General features: G+C 40.2%; 1 protein-coding gene across 24 annotated transcripts in view; it reads left to right on the top strand.

Annotated features, from left to right (window-relative positions):
- Positions 1-20,451, top strand: part of svilb (supervillin b) — an 81,233-nt gene that overhangs the window by 7,136 nt on the left and 53,646 nt on the right. For 15 of the 24 annotated variants that reach the window (XM_077222297.1, XM_077222296.1, XM_077222294.1 and 12 more), the window contains exon 1: positions 18,983-19,172. The exons of 7 other annotated variants lie outside the window; for them this stretch is intronic. In XM_077222297.1, coding sequence (XP_077078412.1) covers positions 19,115-19,172 — 58 coding nt within the window. In that variant the 5' untranslated portion in view covers positions 18,983-19,114. Of the gene's footprint in view, positions 1-83; positions 171-1,158; positions 1,266-18,982; positions 19,173-20,451 lie in introns of those variants that run through there. 2 more of the 24 variants (XM_077222283.1, XM_077222289.1) reach the window with 2 other exon arrangements.

Here is a 20,451-nt window from a genome sequence, read left to right as displayed (position 1 = left end):
GTGGCGGCAGCCGTAAGCCCTCGGGCTGAGCCGGCTTTATTAAGCCCCATGATAGCGTAATCCCCCTGTGACTCCAGCCCACTCTGATCCGCTCCCTGCTGGACAATGGACAGGTTGGGAAGCATGTGTCAGTGATTCTCGTCTGCGTCCGTCCTCTTACAGTTCAACAGGTATTTTTTGACAGTATCTTCTATAACTGTTGAATGTTCTGTTGCTGATGGTGCTGCACAGTTTTTTTGTTGTTGTTTTTTTGTGTTTTTTTTTAACCAAATAATGTTCTGATTTGGTGTTTGTTTTAAGAACAAATGTGGCCTGACCTTGCTTTGGAACTGGTGACAGTGGAATTGGGATTCTTACTAAAGCATCCAGGAACTTTTATTGGCTATGTGTAAAACCAGAGTAAACGGAGATAGAGATGCATCTATGCACATCTGAATCTTGTCTAGTAAGATATGCCTTCATCTGGTTGGCTTTCGAAGGCAAAATTGATGTAGCCCTCGTTGTCTATGATATCCCACTAACCTGAGCATGTGCTTTGGTAGTTAGTGGAATAAAGAGAATGTTTGATGGAGAAGTTGAAATAATGAGTTCAAAAATGTTCTTCCTTTCTTCAATGTTCCATCTGTCTGTCCGTTCGTCCATCTGTTTATTTACTTATTTGTGTATTTACTTACTTGATTATTCATTCATTTGTTTATTAAATTTATTTTTATTATTGCTGTTTTTATTATTGTTTATTTCACTTATAAGCCATAAAACACTATTTTTTATGTTTCTTATAGAGACAATCTATATCTAGGTACTAGAGATTCGGGGGTGGCTTTTTACTAAGCACCCACCTAGCAACCACCTAGTAATGTCTAAGCAACCACCTGGAACACCCTAGCAACCACCTAGTAATGTCTAAGCAACCACCCGGAACACCCTAGCAACCACCAACAACACTTGAGCATTGCAGCAAGTTTTACATGGACAGGAAACATTTAGATTTTCTTAAGAACATTTAATTCAGAACAATCATAGTTAACAGGTTTGTTATTTGATTTGCATTGATGTTCATTTGTAAAACTGTAGTGTTGGGACGTTGAATAGATATTTTACTTGAATGACATGATGCATTGAGATCTTTGCACTATTGTTTTGCTCATAAATGTGAAGGTTAGGATTCGACTGTGCCCTCAAGTCGTCTGAAGCTCATCTAGAATCAGCTGTTAACTGCAGGGTTGTAACCGGAGTGTGTCTGAGGACTGTGCCAACATATGCCGGTATGTCTTAGCATGGCATCCGATGTGTGTTTATGTTTGCGATGTCTAGAGGAGCGTGCAACCGCATCAAGAAAATCACCTGCTCCTGTGGGTGCTTGTGTTCACTAACAAGCACTTGCTTTTTAAAAGTATTTTCATTGTCTTGTCATTGAGGTCAGGCGTTAATTACTGATTATTTCTGCTTTATGTGAATTTAAAGTTATATAAAATGCACTGCATAGATTCCCTCTTTCTCAGATTATTTAGACTGAAGGTTCTGCAATATTTTGTGCTCAGATACACGCATCATGATCTGTGATTCCTATCACACGATACTGTCCGAGAAGAATAAAGATTGATCCAGCAGACCTAATGAAATGAGACCGGCTAGAACTCCATAACCTCAGTGACTGAAACTGTACCCTGCCCTGAAGATGAACTCCTACCTTAAGAAAAAGAGCATACTCAGGTCTAGATCCATATAGTGTTGGGCAATGTGGTTTAATTAAATGTCAAAAAAAGAAAAAAATTGGATTAGGTAAGATTTAATTTTTAGTCTCTTATGTTCACCAAGGCTAAATCTATTTGATAAAAAATACAGTAAAAACAGTATTAACTGTTTTCTATTTTAAAATATTATAAATGTAATTTATTCCTGTGATGGCAAAGCTGGATTCTCAGCATCATTACTCCAGTCCTGTGTCACATGATCCTTCAGAAATCATTCTAATATGCTGATTTAGTGCTCAAACATTTCTTCTATCAATGTTTAAAAGCTTTGTGCTGCTTAATTAAATCTGTGAAAACCCTGATACAGTTATTTCAGGTTTCCTTGATGAAGAGAAGGTTCAAAAGAACAGCATGTATTTGAAATAGAAAATAATGTGCACATTATAAATATCTTGACTGTAACTGCGCCTATAAATTAAACATGTAATACACATGTGCATCTCCGTTTTCACAGATTCACGTTTTTGAAGTTTACACGGAGATGATAACGGGAGACCGAAGCGCGAAGGCCTGAAAACGGACGCAGAGGTTGCTTTATTTCTGCTCCATATGCGAGTAACATTGGTTTAGCTGTTTCACAGAACCAAGATATGCTGTTGTTGTAATGTTAGCATAGTAACAGGACAGTTTTGAGTGCCATTGTTTGTCTGGAGCTGCTGGCGACTAACAACCAACACTTGCTTGTATATACTCGTGTACTGGATGTTCATTTTTTGTTCTTCCTTGTTGTTCATTTGTCATCTTCACTTAATATTTCGCGAAGCATTATATTGCTTCGCTTCACCTATGATAAAGAGAAATCCAGGTGTGGGAGTTTATTGGTAACATTAGAATCACTGGGCTTCATTTATTAAACATGAGCAGATTTCTGTGTAAATTGCTCGTAAAACAATCTTATGTGCATTTACACATTTATTCATTTAGCAGATGCTATTGTCCAAAACAACTGCAAAACTGTCAACAATTTATGTAAGAGCTGTTTTACAAATGATTTGCACAAATTTGTTCTGCTTGTGCTTTGTCAAGGAGAGCCATTATGTGGTCTTGGTCAAGCCGTTTCTGGTTTGCAATTCTGGGAAACTAGCAAACTAGTTGAGCTCTGAAGACACTGTCAGAAAATTATCTCAGGCTTTCATTGGTTGTATGAAGAACGTGACACGGCCGTCTTTGAACCTCTCTCACTGTACAACGTAGGTCCACCGTTTAGGCGCCACGACCACAGAAATCTCCACGATTGGTCATCTTTCATCTGGAACAGCCCAGAATCGTACAATGTGTACAGGGCAAAAATGTGTACCAGTTGGGTAATTGTATGCAATTGGTGGTCTGCACAGTCACTGTGGTTATGAGGCTGGAAAGGGCACTAAGCAGTCCATATTCATGGCACCGTGTGTGTGTGAGAGAGTCAATGAGGCCTGGAGCCAGACTGTGGTATTGCAGCTGTTGAATTAGTTGCACCTGCCCTTTCTGTCAAAACAAACAGTCAGATATCAACACTTAGTGTCAACACTTAACCCCTCTGTTTTCTTTTTCTTTGTACTTTGTCTCAGAGTTCTTGTTATTGTCTATCTATATTATTTTAAAGCAGAGATAAAAAAATATATATATTTGAGGATGGATGATGTTTAGGATAATATATATTTAACCGCTAGATTATTTAATTATAGGGTTGCACAATATACACTATTTCTTAAAAGTTTGGGTTTGGTTAGATTTTTTAAAAATGTTTTTGAAAGTCTCTTATGCTCAAGGCTGCATTTATTTATTCAAAAACATAGTAAAAACAGTAATATTGTGAAATATTATTACAATTAAAAATACATTTTCTGTGATGTTAAAGCTGAATTTTCAGCTGAATCATTGTAATATGCTGATTTGCTGCTCAAGAAACATTTCTTATTATTATTGACATTGAAAATAGCTTGTGGTGAACTTTATATTTCTTGTAACGCTGTAAAAGTCTTGCCACCTTGCTGAATAAAAGTATTAATTTCTTTTTAAAAAATCATACTGACCTCAAAGTTTTGAACCATAGTGTATATAGAATTTTTATAGAATTGTTATATTTTATTTATATATATATATTACTACAGAATGGGCTTAAGACCATGTTCTTATCATCAGGTTTTGTGATATGCATTGCTATAGGATTAATCTATATAGTTTATGAAGATCTGCGGATGAAGATCATCTGGTGCCATAAATGTTGTGCGGCTTTTCTGGATTTTATATGTCAAGATAAGGCTCAATCAGAAGTGAAATGTACAACCTGTAAGGCTGGATATTTTTTGCAGGTATTCAACTTCCGAAAAGACTTGCTGTTCATTTAAGGTGTTTTCTTTAGAACAGTGATTGCTGTCCTTCTGATGCATGCAAAACTGATGCTGGAGAATGAACAAGACTTTAACCAGACCAGACTGTATCACCATGAAATCAAAAATGATTTTTGATTCGTTATGTGGTCATAAAGATTTTATTTTAAATTCTGTTCTGCACTCTGTAACTATTTGTTTTGGTTTGCAGAGCCATGCTTTGCTCCTCTGTGTGTGTGTGTGTGTGTTTGCGCGTGCGCGTGTTGGTGTGTGTGTGCGCGTTCATGTGCTTTCCTTATCACATTAGCTCTGCAATGTGTCACCATTTGATTTAACTGCTACAGAGTCTGAATAGAATTCATCCATAAATCTCCTACTCCCACCGGTATTGTTTGCAGCTCACCGCAGTCTGTCTTTGTCCTTTGAGGTTCAGCAATGGCTCTTTCCCTGCTACGGGTTGAGAAACATCTTTCCGAAACATCTGACATCTCTCCAAATAGAAGTTGAGTGTGTTGCTAGTATGGCAGATGAGGTTAGAGATGTTATAGGGCAGTAGGATAATAATATCCTGACAGTAAATGTCAAAATGAAACTCTCACTTTTGAATGGCAGTCAATGGAGAAAGATGGTGTATTCGTCAGCTGTGTTTGACAATGCTTTGAATGTTTATGAGTTCTTGTCTGTAGTTGTTTTTGGATTGCAAGAGAGATAGAAAAATGGAGGAGTTTGTAACGCAGAAGAGGAATGAAGGAGCATAGTTTTTGAGTAACAGTGCAAATGAACTGATGTTTAGAATTAATTCCTTGTGAAGATCTTTATCGTTACTTACTGTTTAGAGCGGCTGTTGATGCAAGATTAGCTATTTCCCAAAATTGAGCCAAAAACAACTCTTGAATAAATTTCATGGGGTGATGAGACCTGAGACTGATTCAGACTCTTCACAACCTTATAAGAGCAGAGAATGTGAGTCCTTGACATTTGTAAACCTCAGAGAGAATGATGTGTGCTGTGTTTGAAATGGAATACTACTGTACTGCATACTACACAGTATACGGTATACTGGTTAGTTTAAAGTTTGAAGTTTTCCCTTCAAAGTTATATACATACACTTATACATACACATGTAATCTTTTAATCTTTGAAATATGACTATTTGCATTTTTAATTCTGAGATTTATTTGTGTTTTACCCTTGTACAGTTAATACTGTATAATTAATTCATTAAATGGCATCCCTTTAGAATCTTTTAGAAAAAACTATTTTGCTTTTATTTAATTTTTAGATCTGATAAAAAAACAATTTTAATTACACTATACTACAGTTAATGTATTTATGATTAATTCAATGAATGGCATCCACTTATCTTTTAAATAAGATTTTTTTCTTACCCTTTGCTACAATTAATGTATTGTATGATTAAAGGTATGGTAGGCAATTTCAGAGAGGCTAGCAATAGAAAGCTAGCTTTGAAAGGATTAGATCCCACCCTCCCTTCAGATAGTCTCCAAAGCCACACCTCCTCTAAAACACATGAACACGTATAGCCAGCCCGTCCTCATCCCAATGTGTCATATACGACGCTTTTGCCAAAGCGTACATATCCTACGCACATGGCACCCTTTAGCGTAAATATGAGACGCAGATATATATGGGGCAGAAGGCGCCTCCTAGTGGTCTAACCCTAACCCTACCCCAGACCTAAACCTACCCATACTCTGTGCGTGTTATATTTACGCTAAAGGGTGCCATGTCCGTAGGATATGTACGCTTTGGCAAAAGCGTCGTATGTGACGCATTGGGATGAGAACGCGTTGGTATAGCCAGAGCAGAGTCTGCAAAGCGTCACGAGAGAAGAGAGAGTCTTATATTACCTCATGTCTCAAAGCACATAATAATAACAATAATAATAAATGTAAACAACTTGTACCACCTGACTGCTGCAGTTTCATTTCGGCGTTGATAGTGTTGACATAGAAATGCATAAATCTGAATAGAACGTCACAGGTTGCCATCTCGTAATTACAGTTACAACATGTCGTGAACACCGCATAAGCTTGTTGTTTTGGTTCAGGAGGAGCTGTAAAATGCGGCTGCTGTTTGTTTACGGTGCTCTGTGACTGACGTCTGTCTACAACTCTGCATAGCCTCATGAAACGCACTGACAATTCAGTGAATGGTGTCCATTTATAATCTTTTAAATAAGACTATTTTGCTTTTATTTAATTTATATATATATATATATATATATATATATATATATATATATATCAATATATATCAATTACACTATACAACAGTTAATATATGGTATGATTAATTCAGTGAATGGCATGCAGTTATAATATTTTTAGATAAGACTTTTATTTTGAGATTAATATTTTGATTAAAATGGTTTTTTTTTTTTTTACTTTACTATACAGTTTTTGTATTGTATGATTAATTCAGCAAGTGGCATATGCTTTGAAATATGATTATTTTCCTTTTCTATTTCTAGTTTTGTGTTAAATGTCTTTTGGCAAGATTTATTTGTTTTATTATTTATTTGATTTATTTCAGGTGATTTATTTGCAACACTGAAAGTTCAAATCAAGGACATTTCATTGTGGGATACAGTATTGCATCATGCATTGTTTGCTGGTTCTATATATCACATGTTGGCATAGTAGGTCCTCCATATATTCTGTATACAAAATACATACTGTGAGTATTCTATTATAAAAACAGTGCAAGGACTGTTTAAAGTAGGAGGATGAGAATAAGGGTAGGAAAAGACAAGTCCTTTTGAGGATAGATGTTTCGATACGAGACAGAACAATGAGACATATTGAGACGGTCCAGGCTCAGGATCCCAATAGAAAATCACTTTCAATCCAGAGCTTCATCTTTGTCTGGAAATCCAGCCTCTAGTGTTTGAGGCGGTTAGAGATCCACACCTGACTCCTGTCTGTAAAGTATGTCGAATGGTTGTTCTCGCATTGCAGTCTGTAGTTCAGCAGTAATTTAAACAAACCTCATCCTGCCAGTAAGCTCTCTGTGTCCTAATAAAGGCAGAAGATGGAGACCAGAACGACTACAGAATGTAGTCTGACCGAACTCCTCCTCCGAGCTGTGCTGGGACTGCAGGTTAAATGTATGAAAGGGAGTTTTTATAAGATTCCAGAAGTGATTTGACCGTTTCTACTGATGTGTCTCATATTCCCATACAGGGATACTTTTTCTATTGCTTTATAATAATATTAGTAGGGATGCACCGAATCCAAATTTTTGGGGTTCGGACGAATACCGAATCCACTGGTTAAGATTCTGCTGAATCCGAATACCGAATCCTACTCCCATTCTCACTCCATTAACACAGTAAACACATTAATGAATTAAACAACGTCCACAACAGTGTATTTTTCATTTTGTCTTCCAGTAAACACATTAATGAAGTAAACAACGTCCACAACAGTGTATTTTTCATTTACAGTTATTTTTAAAAAAAGAAAAAAGAATTGGTAACATTATGCCAGGATGATAAGTGGGAAAAACTATTTTGACAATTACCATATAGGCTATCTCACGATCCGATCAATATAAAAAAATCAACCTTTTAGATTTATAATCAAAAGTAGGCTATCCTCAAAGAACAAACCAATACCTTTTAATAAAAGTGCAACAATGCAAAGAAAAGCGTTTTTATTTTTATTTTTTATCAGAATATGTTTGGTGATTTAATTGAAATTAATGTTATTGAACATTTACTCAAACATGTATAGTAGGCTGTTGTTTCATTTATAACAGTAGGCTATACGATTAAAACAGTAGCCAATAATAGAAAAAATATCACGAAAATCACACACATCACCTGCATCATAATTAAATGAATTAACCTATAACTGCTAACCTTTTACATGAAATGAGTTTCCTTTCAGGAAAACAAGACGCTCGGCATTAACAGGTGATAGCCGGTGAAAGGTGAAAGATCCTCTTTAAGAGAAATCAGAGGCTCGCTGAAAAAAGCGCTTATCTCCACGTGTAGCACCCGATGTGACTGGCTCAGTAGACTATTGCCTCAATAGTACTGCCAAACAACACTTTTCCTGCTCACGAGTTTCATTTTCAAATTCTCAGCTCTACTGCACTCAAACCTACTTACACATCTTCCCGTAATCAACGACTGTGCGACGTCGACCAGCGTAGCACGCATAGTGCAAGCCTAGGCTTCGGTTCGGTGGAAAAAAATTTGAAGGTTCGGCAGAAACCGAACCCCCGTCAAAAAGCCCAATATTCGTCCGAATCCGAATCCTGGATTCGGTGCATCCCTAAAAATTAGTCACGTGTCACATCCTGCGGGTGTCTGTATACTTAAACTGGTCCCACTTTATATTAAGTGGCTTTAAGTACTATGTACTTACATCGAAAAAATAAGTACAATGTACTTATTGTGTTCAGGTTGTATTGTAAAACACTTGTGCTGCTATTGAGATGTGATACTGGTCAGGTTAGGGTCAGGTGTGGTGGTCTGGTTAGGTTTAAGGCTGGGTTAAGGTCTAAGGGAAGGGTCAACTGTGTAATTACAATGTAATTACATAAATTAATTAAAGCTGTAATTGCATGCAGGTATTTTCGAAATATAAGTACAATGTAAAAACATGCATGTACACAATAAGTCCATTGTATCAAATAATTAATTTCAATGTAAGTACATAGTACTTAAAGCCACAATATAAAGTGGGACCCTTAAATTTGTACTTGTTTCTATTGCAAACTTGCACAACACACTGCTTTACAGCGATTACAAGGGCTCATGTCAATAAATGTCAAGTGAATAACAGCAGTGGGCATCTATGTTTGAGCATGGAGCGTTTAGTAATCTCTAGCTTAGGTCAGAGCATTTAGACTGAACTTTGTTGTTTTTGTGATATGTCTGTTCTTCCCACAATGCTTTGATGTGGCCAATCGTTCAATTTTGTCTCATGTAAACAAACAAGATTGTTGCTTGGCAATGACACAGCAGTTCCTTGAGTGAAATCAGTCTCAGTTTTGAATCCTGCTTTTATTTTGATGCCTTCGACTACACAACAGGATCCAACACTTAGTTCAGTTTTTCAGCTGTCTTTTATCTTTCCTAGAAATTTCACCTATATACATTCAGGAAAGTAGTATATGAAAATCAGATGTATTGTAAATGACACTGTCTAAAATGCAGTTCAATATTGATATACTTATTGTTTGATTATATTGAATTTCTTGATTCAGTGATAGAAATACAGAAAAGCAGTAATGGTGTGAAATATTACAGTTTAAAATCACTGTTTTCTGTAATATATTTTAAATGCAATTTCTGTGATGCAACGCTGAATTTCATCATCATTACTCCAGTCTTCAGTGTCAGATGATATGTCCTACTATTACACTCTATACAATATCACAATATCAGATATGCATATTACATTATTATATTACTTTTATTGTTTCATCATCTCTCATTATAAGTTTTGTCCAGATATACTGTGTTATTGACCTATTACACAACTTACACTCATAGTCCTGCGTAACCAGCTACTAACCTCTAAATGACCAGAATAGACTCAAGAGTCATAACTCCTTGGCTCACTGGAAGCATCGAGTTATTTGTGTTTGTGTTTTTAGGTTTCAAATGTACTCTCTAATTCTGCAGTCAGGGCAGGTAAATTAGATCTCTCCCTCTTAACTTCAACTACTTGATCATAACTACATAAAAATCTTGTTTTTATTGTACAGTTTTGTTTATTTGTATCCTAGAATTGGCCAAGATAGAAGGAAAAGTAGAGGTATGACTTCCAGGAGTGAAAGGAATATGATAGATGAGTGTGCAGTGTGGTGAAGAGCGAAGAGCACATGCACAGCAAAGCCGGATAAACATAAGTTAGCCACTCCTCCTTGAGGTCTCTCAGCCAATCACATCACACATTGCCTTATTAAGGGCAGCAGTGCTTGAGTGGTCCAGTAAGATGACATGGAGATGACAAAAGATGGACATGTTTTTGTTTACATGTGCCAGTATTATGACGCTCTGGCTAGGAGTGGGTTTTCTTCAAAATGTGGCAGCATTTTTTTTACAGCTATTTCTATGGCTATGATATTTTAGAGCTCAAAATTTGATTATAAATCTTTATACTTGGGTTAATAATGAAAACCCCATATTTAATTATTCATTTGCATTTAGTTGTACCTGTTTGTAATCGGATAGCATTCTGAATTGAACGATTACCATCAATCTCATGTATGAAATCACTCTTAAATAAGGACTGAAACATTGTCAAGTTTGTATGAATACACATTGGGTCTCATTCATGAAACATGAGCAGAACAAATTTTTGTGTAAATCGTGTGTAAAGTGGTTCTGGCGTAAATTTTTGGATTCATTAAAATGTTCTTATCTTCCAAATGTTAGTTGGTACGCAAGAAATCTACACCTGCTACCAGCCATGCGTAAATAATGCGCTTAACACCCGAACGTTTTGCTCATTAATAAGGCTGCATTTTAATTCACCTTAATCGGGTACACATTTACACAGCATTTTGAAAAAATATTATATATAGTAATTACATACGTTTTTTCTTATTATGATAGTCAGTAATAGCATCTGCGATGGTGGTCCTTCTCCAGTTTTAATACGATTTTTATGAAGTGAACTAATGCGTTTTTTGCTCTCAAGCTTAATGTCGAACCATTTTCTTCTCACTTCTGGGAATGTTCGATTAACAGATGAAACTCCATTGACTGCATCTGTAATATGCTGCCAAGCTTCCTTTTTTTTTAGTACCCGATACGCCACTATGTACGCTTGAAAATAAAATGTGGCGTTTTGAATGAACTTCTGATAATAAAACTTCAGTTTCTGCATCTGAGAAATTTTTCTTTTTCATTCGCATTCAGGTCATAATATGATGCCCATATATAGTTGTCAGTCGGATTTAATGGGCGGGATTTATGGTAATTGAGAATGAACGTGCACGCGCATCCCATTTACGACTGATTGGAATTCATTAACACACACACATTTCACGATCACATCTGACGTTTACGAAGTATTTGTGAATCAGGAGAAGAGTTTTCGGGAAGGTCTCTTTACGCACAAATCACTTGCATATTTACTTGTATATTTACGAATGTTTCATGAATGAGACCCATTGTGTGCTGTCTTGTTTTACATAATGTCCATTGTACTGTGGCAATATAAATACTTTTAAATGTGCCAGTAAAAGCATCTGTGTTTCAGGCTGCTGGTTATAAACATATCAGTTCTTATGCCCCTTCTCATGTCATGACTGAGTTTTGCGCACTGTTTTGTGCAGTGTTTCTCAAATCCAGTCCTCGGGACCCACCTCTCAGAATGTTTTAGATGTCTCGCTATTCAACATACTAAGAAGCTGATTAGTGAGAAATATAAAACATTCTGATTGGTACATGGATCCCCAGGACTAAGGAGTTTACTGAACCTCACAGGACCTTTGGCTCTTGGTGCTCCCTCTAGTGCACAGTATGACAATGTCAACTTATGATACTTTCACACCAAAGTTGTAGTGTTTTATTAGGTTGTGTTGGCATACCTGTGTGGGCCTATTGCACTTTCATTCTGTCTGGTTGGTCTCACGCTCTCTTTGTCTCATGCTAACTCATGTTTTGAGGCAGTTTGATTGATAGACACTTTGGTGATGTGACAGAGTTAACTTTATGCAAGTGCCGACAGAAGCTCACATAATTATGATGCAGTTACTGTCATGTTTTAAATTTAAGTTTTTCTTCTAATATTTATATTTAATTTTTCTTCTAATATTTATATTTTATTTCAGCTTTCTTTTAACTGCTAACTTTTAATTAGTTTTAGTTTCAGTTAAAAATAACAACACTGGCAGTAATGTCAAACACCTGTTTAGCGACTTGGCAACTAGGCAACAATTTCCAGGAATAATCATAATAGTTTGTCAATAAAATCAAAGCTGCAGTCCATAACTTTTGGGGCACTTGCGGTTAATAAACAGAACTGCATGTGTCCTGCGGAATAACATTATAGCTCTATGTATATGACGAGTCACGCAGGTACTGAGCTACTCCACATTAGTACAAGCCGACCGGTCTAAAATTGTCTGAATATAAACACTTATTATAGGTTAACTGTAGTGATTCAGGATAAGACAAAAAAAAAAATACGGTTTGGAAAATGGATTCATGATGTACTCGCTCATTTGTAAATTTTGAACTAAAAAAAAGTTATGGACTGCAGCTTTAACAATCAATTTTATTGATTGATTGTTAATGTTAATTCAGCATAAAGTATGCAAGTAATATGTGACCCTGGACAACAAAACCAGTCACATGGGTCCATTTGTTCGCGATTGTGCTGCATTTACTCACAAAAATATGTTTTATACATTTACAGTAGGAACTTTACAAAATATCTTCATGGAACATGATCTTTACTTAATATCCTAATGATTTTTGGCATAAAAGAAAAATCGAAGAATTTTGACTCATATACAATGTATTGTTGGATATTGCCACAAATATACCCGTGCGACTTGTGATTGTAATTTGTGATATACTGGATGGTGTAGTTACAGCATCTACCAGTAAGGGCTAACTGTTTAATGCTAACCTTGGCCTTGGCTTATAAATACGCTCGACAGGCTGATACAAACTAATTTTCATCTCTTCATCGAAGCTCACGCATCGCTGGATCCGGAGTGAGAAGCCGCGCCGTCTGACTGTAAGCCTTCTGCGGGACAAGCCTTCGAGCCTGAAGCCGCTGGCCTTCACCTCGCCGCCTTCAGCCGCCGTACCTGCTATGCTTTCCGGCGTCAATATCCTTTTACTCTGCTGAGAGTGTGTTCGCTGTCGCGACTCGCACTCTCTCTTTCTTTATCTAAAAGAGCAGCGTCTTTTTAAGGATGCTTCGTTCCTGCGGCTAGTGCGAGCCGCACTCAGCGACAGGGACTGCCATTTCATCTGCGTTTCCCGCCTGGGTAAGGATCATGCAGCTCTCGCGCTCGCTGAGCGAGCTATTGCCATGGTGACTCTGAGGAATCGCCTGGCATTTTTTCTCCGAGTCTGCACTCCCGGCCGCTGTAGTGCCGCGCCGTACTCAGCGGGTCCCCGAGCCTTCTCCAGCCCGTGAAAGCTCGCCGGTTCGCCCGCCAGCTTCACCAGCTTCCCCAGCTTCAATCGAGTCGCTCACTGACGGACAACGGCCACCGCGCGCCGCCGCCTCCGCCATTATGACGACGAGATAAGCTGCATCTGTAGAGAAGGCCAGCTGCTCTATCCTGGCGTCGGACAGTGAGGATTGGGCGAGCTCTGTGGACCTCTCCCCTTCTGCCCGCGAGTCGTCAGGGAAACGGGCTAGCATCAAAACCGCGGCTAGCTTTCTTTACGTTATTAGAAAGCTACCCCGCCCCGGCCCCTGTGGGCGTGTTTCACCGGCGAAATGAGGAAAGAGTGTGTTTTAGTCCCGCCGAGGCCAGACCAATCTCCATTTCTCAAACATTTCTCAGCTCCTCTTAGTTTGAGTGGCTGAAAATGTCAATATTGCAGCAAGGAGCCTGTTGTATATCACGCACGCCTGCAAACAAACGCCGACACACACAAAACCGTGATGACGCTCTCTTATCTGCTCGGGCTAATTTAAGCTTTTGTCGTTTCCCCCTGTGGCGAAACCCAAAGCCTTCGCACGGGTGACCCGTGTTCGATCCCAGCTCTCGCAGCAGATAAAATTTAGTCTCTCCGCGGCCAGACTTACACCCAAACTTTTCGCTCGTTCAGTTCCAAGAAAATGCGACTGTTCCAGTGTATTTTGCAGTAAACAAGCCGGTACCATGGCCCGCTTGCCTGCACACAAATGCCGTTTCCACAGCGACCCAGAAAAATCATATAAGCAGTGTATTTCTGGTATTCCGGCCACAGCCGATGGTGTTATGAGTGTAATAAAATTTCACACAGCCCAGTGTTCATTTCTACACACAAACACAGCCCGCCACAGTGCAGGGCTCGCACAAATGAGATCGACTCATGTCAATTGTGAATTAAATGTAGTGAATGTGCCCACAACCCAGTGCCCACAAACACTACACACTGCATGTGCCACGTTTTCTGTAAAAGAAACCAACACGTATACAGTCAGCTAAGGCCCACGGTGTTTAAGTCTCGCCGCGGCCAGACTCCACCGAAACTTCTCGCTCGTTCAGTTCCAAACAATGTGACTGTTCCAGTGTATTTCGCAGTAAACAAGCCGTTACCACAGCCCACTTGCCTGCACACAAACGCCATTTTTACGGCGACCCAGATAAATCCCAAAAAGAGTTTATTTTCTGGAATTCCACCCACGGCCGATGGGGTTATGAGTGTTGTAAGAATGCCCACGTCTCAGTGCCCATTCCCAAACACAGACACAGCCCGCCACAGTTCAGGGCTAGCACAAATAAAATCGACTCATGTCGATTGTGCAAAAAATGTAGTAAAGGTGCCCACGACACAGTGCCCACAAACACTACACAATGCGTGTCCCACGGTTTCTGTAAAAACGAAACCAACACACATTCATTCAGCACAAGCCGACGATGTTCTCAGTGCAGTGAGTGTGCCCGCTGTCCCACGCCCACATTTCCTCACAGACACACTCAACCCCACGGGGTTTGTCCCGCTCGCTCTCTCTCCACAATCTGTCATAGAGAAATCGAGCGCGATCAGGCTGCTCTATCGATAGAACCGCTATGCCGCGGCCAAAGCCCGGATTTCATTCTACCTCTAGCTATTCACGCAGATGCGTGGGCAAAGCTTCCCGGGGTATCAGAATGGGTGTTGAACACTATAAAAAGAGGCTATTCGCTACAGTTCGCTCGACGTCCCCGCCGTTACACGGCGCAAGTCGAAACCACGGTAAACAACGAAGTATCTCATCTACTTCGAGCCGAAATAGCGAAACTACTGAGCAAAGGGGCCATATAACCTTTATCTCAGAGCGAAGGGGGGCTATACAGCAGATATTTTCTGGTACCAATAAAAGACTGGGGTCTCAGACCCATTCTAGATCTACGGCAGCTGAACAGAGCAATTGTGAAGCGCCAGTTCAGGATGCTAACAACCAGGGAAATCCTCGCGCAAGTTCGCCAGGGAGACTGGTTTATGTCAATAGATTTCCAAATACAAATAGCGTCACGTCACAGGCAATTCTTGAGATTCGCCTTTGAGGGCCAGGCATTCAATACACAGTCCTGCCGTTCGGCCTGTCCCTAGCACCCCGTACATTTACGAAGTGCATGGACGCGGCTCTCGCACCCCTGAGACTTCAGGGCATGCGAGTCTTGAACTACTTGGACGATTGGCTGATTCTAGCTCGATCACACTCAGAGCTCATAGAACACAGAACCACATTACTCGAGCATCTCGAGAATCTGGGTCTCACAGTCAATTGGGCGAAGAGTTCGCTGTTTCCCAGCCAGAAAATTTATTTTCTGGGAACAGTGCTGGACTCACTGTCTATGACAGCACGTCCGTCGCCGGAGCGCGGACTGGACATTCAGTGCGCCGCGAAATCCTTCCGCCGCGGCTCTATAGTCTCACTCAAAAGATTTCAGAAAATGCTGGGCCTCATGGCCTCAGCATCTTCGGTACTTCAGCTGGGCCTGCTTCGCATGCGCCCACTGCAGTTATGGCTGAAAGCGCGAGTTCCCCCCCGGGCATGGACCTCTGGTCTGTTTCGCCTCAAGGTCGACATTTCGCATGGTCCGGGTCGGACAACATGTCAGTGGTGGCATACATAAATCGCCAGGGCGGCGTCAGATCCCCAAACCTTTACAGGCTGACGGAACGCCTCCTGGTCTGGGCTCAGCACAACCTGCTTTCACTGAAAGCAGCGCATGTGCCTGGTCGCCTGAATCTGGGACCGGACAGTCTGTCCAGAAACAATGTCCTACTAGGGGAATGGTCGCTGGACCCGCAGACGATCCAACTGCTGTGGGAGACATTCGGCAGAGCGCAAGTGGACCTGTTTGCGTCCCAAGAGAACGCTCACTGTCCGAACTTTTTCTCCAAGAGCAGGGATGCGCTGGCCCAGGTATGGCCCCGCTGCCCCCTCTATGCTTTTCCCCCCGTCTCGCTCCTGCCTCAAGTGCTGAAACAAATCAGGGAAAAAGGATGACCAGTGCTGCTCGTGGCTCCGCTCTGGACGAACCAGATTTGGTTCCCAGTCCTAATGCGGCTGACTAGCACTCCCCCTTGGCCTATACCGGTGAGGAGAGACCTCCTCATTCAGGCAAAGGGCTCTATTTGGCATCCTCGCCCGGAATTATGGTCCCTACGTGCATGGGCCATCAATGTGTACCCGCTAACCTCCCGGAGGGAGTGTTAAACACGATCACGCAGGCTAGAGCCCCCTGTACTAGACAGCTCTATTCCTCGAAATGGTCAGTATTCTCTGGGCTCAGTCAAGCTCAGGGCTTTTCACCCGTAGACTGCGGGGTTACGGAAGTGCTCTCCTTCCTTCAGGAGCTGTTGGATAAGGGCAGAACTCCACCAACTCTCAAAGTATACGTGGCGGCCATAGCAGCGTTTGCAAAACCGACGTCTGGCCAGTCACTGGGGAAAAACGACCTGGTCGTGCGATTCCTCAGGGGAGCTCGGAGGCTGAATCCTCCCAGACCCCACTCAGTCCCTGTGTGGTACCTTTCTACGGTTTTGGAAGCCATGAAAGGTGCCCCATTAGAGCCAATCCATTTCTCAGACATGAAACGTCTGTCTTTCAAAATGGTGTTTCTCATGGCTCTCGCTTCAGTGAAGCGCATAGGGGACTTACAAGCGCTCTCAGTAAGCGTGTCATGTATGGAGTTTCGGCCTAATGACTCAAAAGTCATACTCAAACCAAGGCACGGGTACGTGCCCAAATCCCTCAACACACCATTCAGGGCCCAGGTTATTTCCCTGTGCGCCCTCCCGGTTCATGATGAGGAGGAGGATGCGAGTCTCCTTTGCCCTGTCAGGGCACTGAGAGCTTATGTATCCCACTTGTCTGTCTTCAGACAGACCGAGCAGCTCTTTGTTTTGTTCGGCGGACGCTCCAAGGCACTGGCCGCATCAAAACAGAGCCTATCCAGATGGATAGTCGATGCCATAGCGCTGGCTTACACTTCTAAGGGCCTGCAGTGTCCTTTGGGTGTCAGAGCCTTGAGCGCCGTGGGCATGGTCTAGCGGGATTTCCTTGCAGGATATCGGTATGGCTATCGTATGGATATCGCCGCCTACATTTATAAGGTTTTATAACCTTGAGGTTCCCGCCTTACAGGTCAAGCTGCTGTCGGTCTAGAATTCAGTACTATCTGCGCGCCTATTGGCAGGGCAGCCAATAAGCGCGCGAGCCGTCTTGCCTATGTCTGCATGCTGCCGCACAGTGTTTTACATTAATTCAAACTTAGGGATAATTTTTGGCTTCAATATCTCGTGGAAAAGAGGTTTTCCCCGTAGCGTAAGAAATAACGCAGTACTCGTTCCCTCTCTAGAGAGAACCGAGGTTACGTTAGTAACCGAGTACGTTTTTATTGTTTATATGTCTATGTGGTGTTTTTAAAGACAAACCATGTGCAAATTCATAAGTCAACATCGTAGAGTTTTTCTCCTTAAAACTGCAGTGAAAAAGACAGTCTAAAAAACGTGGTTTAAAATCAAATATCACAAATATGTTGTAACCAATCATGTCAACATGCGGGCGAGCTTTAGCATATCATGATTACTATCCTGCAATGCAGGGGAGCCTCAAGAGAAGCCAAGTTATCACGCTTTATTTTTCTGTTGATATGAAAAATCGGGTACATTTAGCAATATAGCGGGTGAATTATGTATGTAATGTATCCACTGACGTTCTAAGTTGTTCAAAACGTTTCTAAGGATGCTGTATTTTAGAAGGCTGTCTGACTCTGAGATAGCGAACGGTATGGTTTGTGTAACGTTAGCAACACATTATTAGCTGTTTGATAATATAGTAAAGCCAAAGGCTAATCATATTAATTACCGTTATGTGTCATATTAACTACAGTAAAGTTGATCGAGTGGATCAAATATTCTGAGTGAATCAGGTATTCTGTACTGGTGTGAATGAGTGGAGGCGAGGCTAATTTGCATCTTCATAGAGCCGCCAATACTAAATGAAGCAAGGGTGTGAGTAACATTCAAGCTATTTTAAGGCATGGATAATATTTTTCATAGGATTTTTTTAAAGAAATATGTCATTTTGGTGATCAAAGATGAGTTTTAAGGGATAAAATTGACTACAGAAGTAAAATCCAGATTATCCAAAAATGTCCTGTCACATTCGTAGCAATTAGCATAAAAGCTCAAAATTACATGGAAGATAGCTTTTATCTTCTTTAGCAGTGTTTAGAGTGTGCATTATGAAAATATAGAACTTTCTTAATAATACAGCTTGATTTTAATTAAGCTTAACATTCATGTCCCTTGTTTTTCTGACTAAAAGATGTTAAAAACAGGTCAGACTAATTCAAGACTTTCGTCTTTGCATCACCGAGTATTTGTGACTTCTGGATTGCTGACGCATGTGTGAGTGTGTGTAAATGTAGCAGCGATCATGTCATAAGTCCAGGAATCTACCGTGCTCCCACAATCCACTTTTATCATCCAGGCTAATTTCTGACTGTAATCAGATTACTGCCTGTGAGCTGCCTAGCACCTCTCTCTCTCTCTCTCTCTCTCTCTTTCTCTCTCTCTCTCTCTCTCTCTCTCTCTCTCTCTCTCTCTCTCTCTCTCTCTCTCTCTCTCTCTCTCTCTCTCTCTCTCTGTCTGTCTCTCTGTCTCTCTCTCTCTCTCTCTCTCTCTCTCTCTCTCTCTCTCTCTACCACCCTCCCATGTGTTTGCTTTAGCCCTGCAGTTTTGCCTGTGTGCATTTCCATCACATTGAGTCCATCCGTGGCAGTCCCTCTCTCTCTCTTGCTCTTTCTTCGTCCGTCTGAGCCTGTGATTAGGTCTGTCTGTCCTTTTCCTCTCTTTCCTCTGTTTTCTTCTTTCTTTTTCATTCCAACATGTTTCAAAACCAGTGGATTACGAACTATCTCAACCATGTCACACAGTGTAGTCAAGGTAAGTGTGGAACTGTCTGTACCCGGCTACTGTTACCAAGCAATGAGGCTGATTTATGGGGATTTGAGTGAAAACCGTTACCGGGTCATTGATTGAATAGTTACTGTTACAGAAAGAACCGTACAGTTGTCTGATTTAAGAATAGATGGCTTTGTTTTAATTAATTTGGCATTGTGTGATCCTGGCAAACATAATTCATTTTAATAGCTGTACAAAACAGAAGTATATGACTCTTGCTTTACTCTTGTTCTGTTGAGCATGAAGATTGATTAATTGATCAGATGAAGTCTGAATACTTGTTGTGTGCTAAAGGTTGCTGTGAACTGACCATTTGGAGATAGTCTGCATCAGCTGATGACTGTTGCCAAATGAATCAGTGGTCATTCTGCCTGGAGTCAGTGTAGAAATACAGATTGCCCTGTCAATGGAGATTTTCAAATAGAAAGTATGCCTTTTTTGTGGAAATTGAGTTCATATTTTGTAAAAATAAGTATTCAATTATATTCAGCAACACTGATTTTCTATACTATTAATTTGCCATCATTATTTTGTATAATAAATATTGTATTGGCCATTAGTCAATCTGCTCTTCCGAGAACAGTATTGACATTAACCATTTTTTAAAATCAATATTAAACACTTCTCTGTGCAATTGAAAGAGCCTTTTTGATACTTGCTCATCAAAGGGAACAAGATCATTGGCAAGTTCACTTATGAAGTAATATATCATTTTATCCATGTATAGGTAAAACAACCAACCTCTAAAGTAAATGATTCTGGGTAGACTGATGTATATTCGCTAGGCTGATTTAATCAGCCAATGTTTGGCCTTTTTGAGGTTATTGGCCTCAGCTGATAAAAATAAGTCTTCTGTGAGCACATTTCTATATTTTTTTATTTACCAGATCTAGTTTTAGAATTTTTATCTAAGATAGAATTTAAAAACTTATTTTAATCTATTCCTCATGATGAATGTAGCCGGGGTAGCTGACAAGACGTTAAACAAACATTTCCTTTTTTTTCTCTGTGAATTTCAAATGTCGTGTAAAATTCAATTATATTATCCAATGTTGCATTATTCATTTCTATATCAAATAAATGCTGTTCTTTTGAACTTTTTATTCATCACTGAATCCTGCAAAATGTTTCAGTTTCGACAAAAATTTTGAGCAGCTCAACTGTTTTCAGCACTGACAATAATAATAATAAATGTTTCTTGAGCAGCAAATCAGCATGTTAGAATGATTTCTGAAGGATCAAGTGACACTGAAGACTGGAG

The sequence above is a fragment of the Siphateles boraxobius genome, unplaced genomic scaffold (assembly GCF_051911475.1).
Source record: "Siphateles boraxobius isolate OS27281-9 unplaced genomic scaffold, OSU_SipBor_1 86, whole genome shotgun sequence".
Lineage (NCBI taxonomy): Eukaryota > Metazoa > Chordata > Actinopteri > Cypriniformes > Leuciscidae > Siphateles > Siphateles boraxobius.
Note: the sequence above shows the minus strand (reverse complement) of the source record. Positions and strands in the feature narration are given on the sequence as shown.